This window comes from Peromyscus californicus, unplaced genomic scaffold (genome assembly GCF_007827085.1).
Source record: "Peromyscus californicus insignis strain IS unplaced genomic scaffold, ASM782708v3 Scaffold_10__1_contigs__length_136768540, whole genome shotgun sequence".
Taxonomy (NCBI): domain Eukaryota; kingdom Metazoa; phylum Chordata; class Mammalia; order Rodentia; family Cricetidae; genus Peromyscus; species Peromyscus californicus.
The window spans coordinates 58,944,903-58,957,537 of NW_026294391.1; the positions used below are offsets into that span (position 1 = coordinate 58,944,903).

A 12,635-nucleotide genomic window follows, 5' to 3' on the forward strand; every position below is an offset into this window, starting at 1 on the left:
AACTTTTTAAAATCCCATTATTTCTAATGTGCTTCTTTGAAGATACTTTATTTTCTGGCCAATACCTACAGAGAAGCCAAAAGAATCAGAGCAGATGCCCCAAGCTTAGGGGTGTGCAGTAACTCTCTCCTTGTACTGACCTGAGGCAGTCATTTGTGCTAGGAAGAGCAGGTACACAGAAGTAGCATCCAACTGGAGGTGTCCCCACTGGTCATCACCCACTACCGTGGCACAAGTTTTGGTATTGTACTTGGCATGGAGGCTATCCTTAGTACTCTGACTATACTTGAAGGACTCTACTTTATCCACCTGGAAAGAAAACAGTAGAAGGATGGTCAGAAAGGTCAACCCATATGCTATGTATCTTTAGTGCTATGGCATACACCAGTGCACTCTGCCTTCCCTAAGACTAACCCTGAGTCAACATTTGAAGGAAATTGTTACCTGTTTCCCCTACACTGAAAAATCTGTTATTTTTAATAAAAAAACAACAAATGGTAAAAAAAAAAAACCACCCAGCTATTTCCTGTTCATCACCTCTCTTCTATGCTTTTCAAATGTTTGCTTTGCCATATTGTAGAGAAACTTTAGTAAGATAACTTAGTGTGACACATTTGTTCCTGAAATTAAAGTAGGAATCTACAGATACATTGAGAGAAGAGAATATTTTTATTTATGCATGTGTGCATAACAGTTTGTAGGTGTGGGTACCCCCAGAGGCCAGAAGAGGGCATCAGATTCCTTGGAGCTGAAGTTATAGGCAGTTGTGAGCCACCCAACAAATTCAGGTCCTCTGCAAGAGCAATATGTGCTCTTAACCTCTAAGCCATCTCTCTAACTCCAAGATGATAAATTTTGAGGATACCATAAAAAGTGTTAATGAGAACCACACAGAGTAATAGAGAAATAGTATTATAGAAAGCTGAAATTACAAATTAGAAGAGAATCATTGGGAGCTGGGGGTATAGCTTAGTGGTAATGTGTTCTGAGCATGCATAAGGCCCCGGGTTCAATTTCTAACACACATACACACGGGGGGGGGGGGGAGAGAGAGAGAGAGAGAGACAGAGAGAGAGAGAGAGAGACAGAGACAGAGACAGAGACACAGAGACAGACAGACAGAGAGAGAGAGAAAGAAAGAAAGAAAGGACAGCAAGCCAGCCAGTGGGGCGGTGGTGGCGCACACCTTTAATCCCAGCACTGGGGAGGCAGAGACAGGTGGATCTCTGTGAGTTCGAGGCCAGCCAGGAAACCTTGGGTAAAAGTTCCGACCTAATTCCTGAAATGTAGTTGTGATTGTATGCCTCTGATGTATAATAACCAGGACATTTTAAATATGTTCATGAAACATGAACTATACCTATTTAATAAGACAGAAAGTATAAATATCTGAAATACAAATGAAGTAAAAAATACAGAGAGAAAAATGATATTATGTGAACAGACTAGTAAAGAGGTATGTACAATAATTAACTGTATATACATTTAAAAATCTTTTGTAGATAAGGAAGTTTAGAAGTTGAGAGTTGATTTCTTTCTATTTTCACATAGTTAAGTCAGATTAAATATGTACATGTTTTGAGATCTTAGAATAAAGTTATCTTACTAAACTATGTTTGTGTGGAGAAAATGTCATAAATTTAAAACATGAATGGTAGACTTTAAAAATATTTGCAATATATGTGACAAATGTTTAATATCCATAATGTACAAGAACTCAGTAGGTAAGAAACAGACAATCTACAAATAAAAAGAGGCAAAGCTCTAGCAGGTAATTCACCAGTAAGGGACTACAGATTTTCAATTCATATATAAAAGGACATTCAGCCACACTAAAGGTCAGGGAATGCTAATCACTTGAAGTTCAAGATCCCTTATCCCCAATCCTAAAATTGAAAATACTTTGATTTTTTTTTCTAACTACATTTTACATCAATACTCATTTGGTGGAAACCCTAAATTCAAATCAATATAGGGCTATTTATAGGCTTTATTCCATTTAGTGTAAAAGGAATGATTCCCTACAAAAAAAATGTTTTTTTATTGTAGAGTATTTTTCTCCATCCACTGAAGACATGAGAAATTATATGATACGTATACTATGTTATCTTTTTAAAAATCTGAAAACGTATTAGTTCTAGAACTGATCTGGATCTAAGAGTTTAAACAGTTTTTAAAAAAATCATTTGTAAAAGGAGGAAAAAGACTGGAAGGAAAAACTCCCGTTGTAACAGGGTGGTAAGTCTGAGTGTGACATCCCCCACATGAGAGTTCCAAACTTTCTAAAATTAGAGTGTACTATTTGTGAATCTGAAAAAGGGCTATAAGCATGATTAGGATGTTGCCAGCTGTTTTCTTAGGAGTTGTTTCCAATTCCATACCTGTCTGATCATGCAGTGCAGCAGTCCCCTCATTAGCTTCACTACACTCTGCAGAAATAAATGGAAACGAGACTGTTATAAACATACCAGATACAAGAACACTTACTCAGCAACTTCAGTCGGTACATGACCTTTTGAGAACAAGTAACCCTATCCTGGGTTCTATTTACATGGTATTTACTTTATAGGTACACAGAACAGATTGCAGTTAAAAGTTGAAGAATCAAAAGCCATAGTTTATGAATACTTGGATTTGAATAATAATACAAGTTTGGCAGTTTTACCTGAAAATAAGCTAACCATCTAACAGGGGAGACTCCACCTAGAGAAAAGGAGCAAGTCAACTCACATAGCTCTAAGGATCCTCTAGTATATGCCCTACAGCCTCCATAGCATCTTTTCAAATTTTTCATTTTATTTCTAAAGATTTCTTTTTCATTTTATATGTATGGGTGTTTGAATTATATATACAGATCACATGCATGCCTGGCATGAGTAGCGAGTATGTTTTAGAACATCACAGCACAGAATAGCTTCTCTACCTTTCTACACAGCTTTCTTGTTTCACAATCTAGAAGATCTTCAATTACCCTTGTGTTCCACAAACCACACTATGAGAATTTTTTTAAGGAATACTGTGAGGGCGACTATAAAATGAAGACACCTTTAAGAGAAACAGCAAGTTGCTACTGTTTGGTAGGGTATTGTGTTTGGTTTTACTTAAAAAGGTGGGTTTTCAGGCACACAGAGTTTGAAGAACCACAGGATACACAGGGAAAACTAGTAAGCAGACAAATAAAAACTAGAGTCTGGGTCTCAAGTGAGATTAGAGTTAAAAGAAGAGATCTGGATATCATTCTCATAAAGGTGTGAAAAGCCATGAAAAAAAAAGATGAGAGATGATACAAGAAAATAAAAGAACCAGAATTGGAGGCAGCCAAAGAGACCTTGATTTACCTGAATATTTATTTTTATAGCTATGAGATCGTATCTATATGCCCAAGCAAGGGGACTTTTGTAAAAGTATACTTGTGTATAATTCTATTTCCAATATACAATATAGAAGTTAGTTAAAGCCATTTCTTCTTCTCATCCACAATTCTCTTCTATTCTCAGAGTTTATGAGAGAGAAGCTAAAATAAAAGTTGGAAGAAAGTATATAAATGATTAACAATGTTTTAGGGGAAATCTACACAGTAATGTTATGTTGGCAATAGGTATAAATTTAATCCATGGATGTATTGGATTTAATTTACTAGTTATAGATCAGATAATTTACTAGTTATAGATCAGTTATTATCTAGGCACATTATTAGATCTGTCTATAATAGAATCTTAAACTGTTTGAAAGTGAGGTCCAGTAAGGCTATCTCTGAAAAGCTTTCCAAGCAATTCCAATGTACCACCAGAGTTTAGAATTACTCATCTGGGTCAGGGACAAATCCAACCCATAACTGTTTCTGTAAATAAAGTTTTATTGGAACTCTGCCATGCTAATTCTTTACATATCATCTCTGGTTCTTTTCTGCTATACCTACAGAGCTGAGTAATTAGAGACAAGTAACCTATATGGCAAAAATATTTATTATCTGACCCTTTACAAAGATGGGTGGGTTTCTAATCCCCACTCTAAATTAATGCTGACAGGTTTTTTAAAACAAGAGATCTAATAATAATATTTGTTTTGATTTATACAACAAGTCCATATAAAATTTAGATTTCCCACAAAAGCTTTTCTGAAGCTATTTCCGATTTCCACAATATTCTGAAACATTCTAAAGTTACTAATATGGTGACATAAAAATATTTTTCAGCTACGTGAAAGGTTATATAATAGGACACTAAAATTTTAGAACTGGCAATTCACCTTTTTCCTCATTTTCCCACTTGGGTCAAATAAGGAAAGACACCAACTCAGCAGGACGATGGGACAACAGATTTATTCTAATAATCTTGAAAAGTTTTGATCAAATTATATCAGGCATGTATTTACAGTTCTGCTGATATTAATTTATAGCAAATCAAAACTACTGAGATAAAAATCCAAAACATTCAGGATAGGATGTAGGCCTAGGGGTTACTACTGAGATAAAAATCCAAAACATTCAGGATAGGATGTAGGCCTAGGGGTTTTAAAAAATACTACTACGTCTTCCAAATTTCTATTATGACGTTATTTCTACAAAAGTCTGTACTTCCTAGGCTAGAGCAAAAACTCCATCAATTTTTGTGTCTCTCAGTAATGGCTTGAAAGAATTACACAAACGCCTGCTGTTGCTGAAGACAGCACAGTGAGACTTGTCTCACTGCCGGGAACTACAACTCCTGAATATATTGCTGCTCTTAAAAATAACCAAATCTCAATATCCTGACTTATAGATCACAAATGGAGCTCTAGTTTTCTAAATTCAAGGGAAACGACAGGAGAAAATGGCTGGTCTGGTAAGGCTCCTTCTCACTAATGGAAAAGGATGCCCATATACTTACAACTGATAGCAGAGTACTTTATCATTAAAGGTCTCATGTAATCCAAATGATGCCAAATCATTGCTTTTTTTAGACACTTCAGAGGATATAGTTCCCTTCGTGTTCAGAAGTTCTATAAAGGATGTTAATTTACTGAGGGGAAGGTGCCTTAAAAGTTGGCTTAAGATCATCTCCTGACTCTGACCTCAATTTGTCCCCAGGCTCTCTAAAATAGTGGTCACAGCTATACAGATAAACATTACTTTTGTCTAGTGAGGACGGCTTGTTGATTTATGTCAGTTATGCTTATATAGATAATTATTTTCCAAAAATAAGTAAAATAGTATATATCTGCTCCCAAATAGTCTTCTCAATGAAATGGTGGAACCTGAAAATACACTTAGGGGATTATTAACTTTAGGAACTTATCAGGGTAGGATTTTTAAAGTAATGAACATACTGTACCCCTTCCCTTGACTCTGCAAGTTTCAAGTTTCCACTGCAATAACCAAACCAAACCAAACTAAACCTAACCAAAACTGCTTCAGCTACAGTACAGGAAACCTTTATAGAAGGCAGTTTCAGCAAGACAGCCTAGGGTTGACATTGCCTTCCACTCCCACTCACCCTACTACAACCACATGTAGCTCCACATCTCTACAGGGGTTTATTTTGATTACCTGCTCCAGTTCATAGGCCTTTGCCTTGTCCTCATCACGGTCTGCATTTTTCCGATATGCCAGGCCCAAACCCCACACAGCCAGGATGCTATACACATTATCTCGGACCCAAGCATCCTTCTGATCATAACTGGCTGGAAGCAATCCTGTTACTGGATTCTGCAAGATCAATCAAGAGAGGACACGCAGTTAAGTTCAGAGTGTTACAGGAAACAATCTATGAAATATTTTATTTGGAAATTTTAGTCTTACTCCTTCTTTCCCATTCTTGAGTTTTAGAACTTTTCTTTTTACCAATTTCAGGCAGACATTATCCCCCAGCTTTACAGAGCTATAACTGACAATAAAATTATAAATATTTACAGCCTGCAACATTATAATTTGACACATACATGAATGTATTGTGGAATGACTAGCACAATCAAGTTACTATGCCCATCACCTCACTTTGATATGGTGGGATTTACTCTCTCAGCAAATTTCAAGTACACAATGAAAGTATTATGGACTAGTCAGTGTGCTGCTGTTGCTAATCTGTGTTGCAAAATATACTCACTTTGTAACAGAAAGTTTGTTCTCTTCCCATGAGCTATCTTAAGACCAAGGAAAGAGCTGGCTGAAGGCTTAAAAATCCAAAATGCGGGTATCATTAAAATAAAGGCATTATTAAAGGTATTATTATTACATGTATTACTAAGAATTTCTAAAATCATTTTTTAAATTCAACTACTAATAAAGTAAAGGAGCAGAAGAAATATAGTAGAAACATATACAATCAGGTGTGGTGCCTTATGCCTATAATTCCTTGGCTGGAGAGACTGAAGCAGGAAGACTGATGTTATTTCAAGGCCAGCCTTGGCTACATAGTGAGTTTCAGGCCATCATGGGCCACAGAGTAAGACTTTGTTCCCAAAACAAACCAAACAACTCCAAAAAGTATGTATTAGCCAGGTGCTATGGTGCATACCTGTAATCTCAGCACTGAGGAGATAAAGCAGGTGGATGGAGAGTTTGAGGTCAGCCTGGGCTACATGGTGAAATCCTGTCTCGAACAAACAAAACAAAAACAACTTAGGGAACAAACAAAAAAAACCCATTGGCTTATGATCTATTATCTAAATTCAGAAGGCTGTGGCAGGAAGATCCCAAGTTCAAGGCCAGCCTAAGCCACTGAGCAAAACTTTTTAAATAGTTTACACAAAGTTTAAAAGTATACACAAAGTGCCTTGACCTTCAAAATAGTCTAAGGTCTCTTAGGATGGCTAAATGTTCTCCTCCATCGTTGGTGGGGGGTGGAAGTAGATGGCACAAACCTGGGGTGAGGGCGTCAATAAACAAGTGTTATCACCTCTTGCAACTCTGGTCCTGGAACCCAGCTGTAGCTGGAGGCGGGGTGGGGGTGGGGTGGGGGGGGTGTACCTCTAAGCTCAGAAACTACTACTCAGGAATTACTGCAGAGGGGTGGGGGTTGTTCATGCCACACTTGGGTTCTTGCCTCGGGTTCAACGTGTAACTTTCCTTCAGGATCTTTTAGGGCTTCCGCACAGACAAATGCATTCCGGGGTTCACCCAAGGTCAGTGTCCAGCCTCTCTCACTTCACCCCTGCTTACACTTACCTGATGGCACAGGATGGTCTGATGCACCAGCCGAGCATAGCCATCCAGGCGAACCCCCGAGTTACTCCGGCTCCTCATTGCGCCACGTCCCTAGTCCCCCAATCCACACTCGGGAAGCTTGGACACCGGGCCTGCGGAAACCTTCGAAGGGCTCGTTCACTTGCGTGGCTAATGGTTCCCGCGCGGCGCCCTGCTCCAGCGGCCTCGGAGTCCGCTCAGGCGACGGCTCAGCTTCCGGTGCTCTAGGCTGCGGCCCTCAACGCCCCGGTCTCCACTCAGTCTCCCGTGACCTCCAGGTGCCGAGGCGGCATCCTCCGTTCCACTGAAAGGGCCCGCAGCGGCCGGGAGACTCGAGGCCGGCAAGTGCGGCGGGTCAGCGGCCCTAGCACCGCCTCCCCTGGCGAGCGTGCGGGGGCGGGGCGTGGGTCCTGCAGCTGCGTGCTGCGCCCACGGGCTGGCCGCTCACTGCCCAGAATGTGTCGCCCTAGGCAATGTGCTCTCCTGGGGTTATTTTCGAAACACTGCAAGTGACTATTTTAATTTTGCACGCCTGTTGTGCGCACAGGCAGTTGCTCTCACTTCTGAGGGACTAGTTGTAGGAACCCACGGGGACTTCAAAACTGAAAGGAGAGACGCGTTTGCGCTCAAGGGCTGAGCGATTCGATTTCCGGATCTTTATTTGACTTAAAAGTCCGTTTAAACTCTGAAGCCAAACAAAAGAGAGCTCCCTGGGGTTATTGCCTCCTTAGAGTCCGCAGTGTGGGAAGGAAGAAGCAGTTAAGGATCTTTGAGGAAGCAAGTGTTGCAGGCGGGAGCGAGCAGCGACCGAGGGTGGCCTTGATGGGACAGCTGGCAGGGGAGTATCTGCTTTGGAAGGCTTCCCTGTAGTGTGTAGGTGACAAAGATTCAGCTGAAAATAAAGCGGGAGAGGGGGTTAGGGAAGAAGGCTGCAGAGGACACTGTGACAGGTTTGGGGAATCGCTTCCTGCAAGCGGTCCCCAGGGCCTTTGCTCTACAGTCCCCACCCCCACCTTTTGCTCTCTGCTGTTCCAAACCCTGCACCCCAGTCAGGGCTCAGCTGGAGTACCACCTGCTTTCTGAAGTGTGGGGTAAGAGAATTAGGCTGCCGCTTGACCTTTCGAGTTCTAAATCTAAGCCTTCCTTGGCCACCTCACTCTGGCCACAGTGATTTTGCATTTTCGTTCATCTTTTTTCTCTCTCTCTTAAGTTTCTTCTCCTTACGAGCTGCCTCTGGGCCACCACTGCCACCGCCACAGCCTGTTCTTCACTAAGTGTAGCAAAGAGCCAGGCACCTTGGAAGGTGACTAGCAAATATTTGATAATGATGATGAAGGGTGAGTGCTCAAGAACACTGAGCTGGGATTTTCAGGTTAAAACAGCCAGTCAATGATGCAGTTCAATACAGTGACACGGATTTCTCGGCAAATAGTTTCCATTGCAGTCACTACCTACGCAAATGCAATGACTGGTAAATAAACCACTTCAAGTCCTTAGTGCACAGGGAAAGAGTTCAGTTTGGAGAGAGTATCCCCCTGCTCAGACAAGTGTCTGTCCTCTGGATTTTCTTCATCTCAATATTATTTAAACACATTTTCAAAACATTAAAATAATATATGATCACCGAAGAAAGCTTGCAAAATACAAAAAAAAAGCAACATAAAACATTGAAATCATCCATAATTCCCCACATCCACCACCTGTTGATACTTAAATGCATTTTCTACTGGTTATGTTCCTTCTGCAGAGCCCTCCCCTCCCCTCATGGTATCATAACTGGATGAGGAATGGCAGAAGTGCGTTATCACGAAGAATGGTAGCTAGCTGGCTATCAACAGACCCTGTTGGCTGGCATGGCCTGGTGCTTTCATCGTCAGTCCAATTTAGATTTTCAGTCTTATAGTCTTAGAAACTTGATCTGCTCAGCGTTCCAGGACTGCTAAGACACAAGAGGCTGACTCATGCTGATTACCTCACAAGAGCTTGGTCCATGAAAACCAGGATGCTGCTTGACAATGAGAAACAGAACTGTAACATAGCTTACATTAACCTGACCACTACCTTTTCCCCTTTACTAAGTTGTAATCCTTATTATATATCTTAAATAACGGCCCTATTTGGTAGTTACTCTTCTGATTAGTATACTTTAATTGTACACCCGAATTTCATCAAAATTTATTCATAATTAAACCTTAGAGGTGGAGAAAGGCACATGAAAATTAACTAGTTGACAGTGTGATCTTCTATGTTGGTTTCATATATTTATGTATCCAGGGCTCATTGGTTCCTTTTTTTTTTTTAGGTATATCAAAGTTATAAATCAAATTACAGTTGTCAGTCTGAAGTCACTGCTTCTTTTAAAAATTATTGACATATACAAGTTGTACATATTATGGGGTACCATGTGATGTTTTGATGCATACACATATTGTATAATATTTAAACTAATATGTAAGTAAACTCTTCATAAAAGTTGCAATATTACAAACAAGGTTAAATTAAGTTCCGTATGTTTAATATCTCCTACGGGTATCTTCCTCAGCCCCTTTGTGAAGGCAGCCAGCATTATTGGATTGGCTTGTGTCCTTCCAAGTTGATTCTGAAGGATTTACACATACATTTGGAAATATGCATACAAAATGTACTATGTCTTTATCTGTATTTTTAAAAAGTTGTCATTTATTTTGTGTGTATGTATGTGATGTATGTGTATATGCATATCTTTGCATGTCCTCGTGTGTGTGTGTGTGTGTGTGTGTGTGTGTGTGTGTGTGTGTGAAAGAGGGGGGGCGTTAACCAGCGGAGGTTGAAGTTAGGTGTCCTTTTCTATCACTTGCCACTTTGTGTTTTGAGAGGAGCCTTCTCATTAAAGCTGTCCAGCAGGTATCCACCTGTCTCCTTCCCCCAAGTGCTAGGGCTACAATTGAACACAACCACATCAAGCTTGTATGTGGCTTGGGGTGTCTGAATCTCTGAGCCATCTCCCAAGACTTCCCTTTTTATTTTTTGAGAAAGGGCCTTACTTTATAGCCTTGGATGGCCTGTAACTCCCTATGTAGATTTGGCTGACCTGGAACTCATCAAGTATACCAGTATAGCTTCAAACTTGTAGAGCTCCTCCTTCCTCGGTCGGTACTTGAAGTCTTAGCTACAGCAAATAAGACAACTGAAGGAGATCAAAGGGATACAAACTGGAAAGGAAGAAGTCAAAGTATCTTTATTTGAAGATGATATGATAGTATATGTAAGTGACTGTAGCTAGAGTTTTCCTGCCTTGCCCACAGACAAATCTCTCTCACCTGCCAGTCCCACAGCCGCTCAGACCCAACCAAGTAAACACAGAGACTTATATTGCTTACAAACTGTATGGCTGTGGCAGGCTTCTTCTAACTGTTCTTATAGCTTAAATTAATCCATTTCCATAAATCTATACCTTGCCACATGGCTCATGGCTTACTGGCGTCTTCACATGCTGATTGTCATGGTGGCGGCTGGCGTGACTCTGACTCAGCCTTCTGCTTCCCAGAGTTCTCCTCTCTCCTTGTCCCGCCTCTACTTCCTGCCTGGCCACTGGCCAATCAGTGTTTTATTTATACAGAACGATATCCACAGCAAGTGACCCCAAAAATTCCACCAGAGAACTCCTACAGCTGATAAACACTTTCAGCAAAGTAGTTACATATAAAATTAACTCAAAAAATCAGTAGCCTTCCTATATACAAATGACAATTGGACTAAGAAAGAAATCAGGGAAACAACACACTTCACAATAGCCTCAAATAATATAAAATATATTGGGGTTACTCTAACCCAGCAAGTAAAAGACTTGTATGATAAAAACTTTGAGACTTGGGGCTGCAGAGATGGCTCAGTGGTTAAGAACACTGTTTGAATCCCAGCACCCACATCACAACTGTCTGTAACTCCAATCCTGGGAGATCAGATGTCCCCTTCTGGCTTTCTTGTTACCAGGCACCCATCTAGTATAGAGACATACATGCAAGCAGAACACCTATACATATAAAATAAATTAAATTAAAAAAAAACTTGGAGACTTGAAGAATTTATTAGAAGATGGAAAGATCTCCCATGCTCATGGATCGATAGGATTAACATAGTAAAAATGGCCATCCTTAGGAGGATACTAGATGTGGAACAAGGATGACTGGACTGCTACTCACATCACCAGGGAGGCTACCTGGAAAACAGGACCCCAAGAAAGACACGGGGATCGCCCAATGACAGAGAAATGGATAAGATCTACATGAACAGCCTGGACATGAGTGGGGGTAGTGAAGGGCCAGGGTCAAGGGAAAGAGAGCTTAGGGGAACGGGAGATCCCAGCTGGATCAACAACAGAGAGGGAGAACAAGGGATAGGAGACCATGGTAAATGAAGGCCACATGAGAATAGGAAGAAGCAAAGTGCTAGAGAGGCCCACAGAAATCCACAAAGATACCCCCACAACAGACTGCTGGCAATGGTCGAGAGACAGCCCGAACTGACCTACTCTGGTGATGGGATGGCCAAACACCCTAACTGTCGTGCTAGAAACCCCATCCAACTACTGAGGGATCTGGATGCAGAGATCCATGGCTAGGCCCCGGGTGGATCTCTGGGAGTCCAATTGGCGAGAGTGAGGAGGGTTTATATGGGCGAGAATTGTTGGGACCTGGGTTGGATAAAGCACAGGGACAGGTGGCCAGACGAATGGAAACGCATGAACTGTGGACCAATGGCTGAGGGGTCACCAACTGGATCGGGCCCTCTGAATGGGTGAGACAGTTGATTGACTTGGTCTGTTTGGGAGGCATCCAGGCAGTGGGACCGGGTCCTGTGCTCATTGCATGAGTCAGCTGTTTGAAACCTGAGGCCTATGCAGGATCGCTTGGCTCGGCCTGGGAGGAGGGGACTGGACCTGCCTGGACTCAGTCTACCAGGTTGATCTCAGTCTGCAGGGAAGGCTTTGCCCTGGAGGAGGTGGGAATGGGGGGTGGGCTGGGGGAAAGTGAGGGGGGCAGGAGGGGGGAGAACAAGGGAATCCGTGGCTGATATGTAGAACTGAATTGTATTGCAAAATAAAAATAAAAAAAATTAAATAAAAAAATAAATAAATACCTAAATGCCCCGCCTGCAGGGCTTCAACGGGTTCTCGACCACCCTAAGGACGGAATGATAGAGACAGGAGATACAAGGAAACACACCAAGTCTAGATTCTGATCAAGGTGCAACTTTATTTTTCTCCAAGAGGGTTTATATAGTTTCTGCAGGGTGGGGGGAGCAAGAAGCTGTCATCTGCATAAGGTGGGGCAAGCTATCAGGATGTTTGTATAGGATGTTTACAGGGTGAAAGGGTCAAGGGCTCTGCCTCAATGTCCTGTTGCTAGGCAACCTGACTGTAAGATGATCTAGTTCCCTGTCTTATGGGGGTCTGTACTTTTCCACTAACTAGAGATTCTATCCTTGTCCCTGA

At 41.4% G+C, this 12,635-nt stretch overlaps 1 protein-coding gene across 4 annotated transcripts in view; it reads right to left on the minus strand.

Annotated features, from left to right (window-relative positions):
* Window positions 1-7,538, minus strand: part of Phka1 (phosphorylase kinase regulatory subunit alpha 1) — a 124,757-nt gene extending 117,219 nt beyond the window's left edge. For all 4 annotated transcript variants that reach the window (XM_052734218.1, XM_052734212.1, XM_052734215.1 and 1 more), the window contains exons 1-4: window positions 7,145-7,538; window positions 5,528-5,686; window positions 2,382-2,429; window positions 141-309 (exon numbers count right to left, since the gene is read on the minus strand). In XM_052734218.1, the coding sequence (XP_052590178.1) occupies window positions 141-309; window positions 2,382-2,429; window positions 5,528-5,686; window positions 7,145-7,222 (454 nt within the window). In that variant the 5' untranslated portion in view covers window positions 7,223-7,538. The remainder of the gene's footprint in view (window positions 1-140; window positions 310-2,381; window positions 2,430-5,527; window positions 5,687-7,144) is intronic.
* Window positions 7,539-12,635: the final 5,097 nt, after the last annotated feature.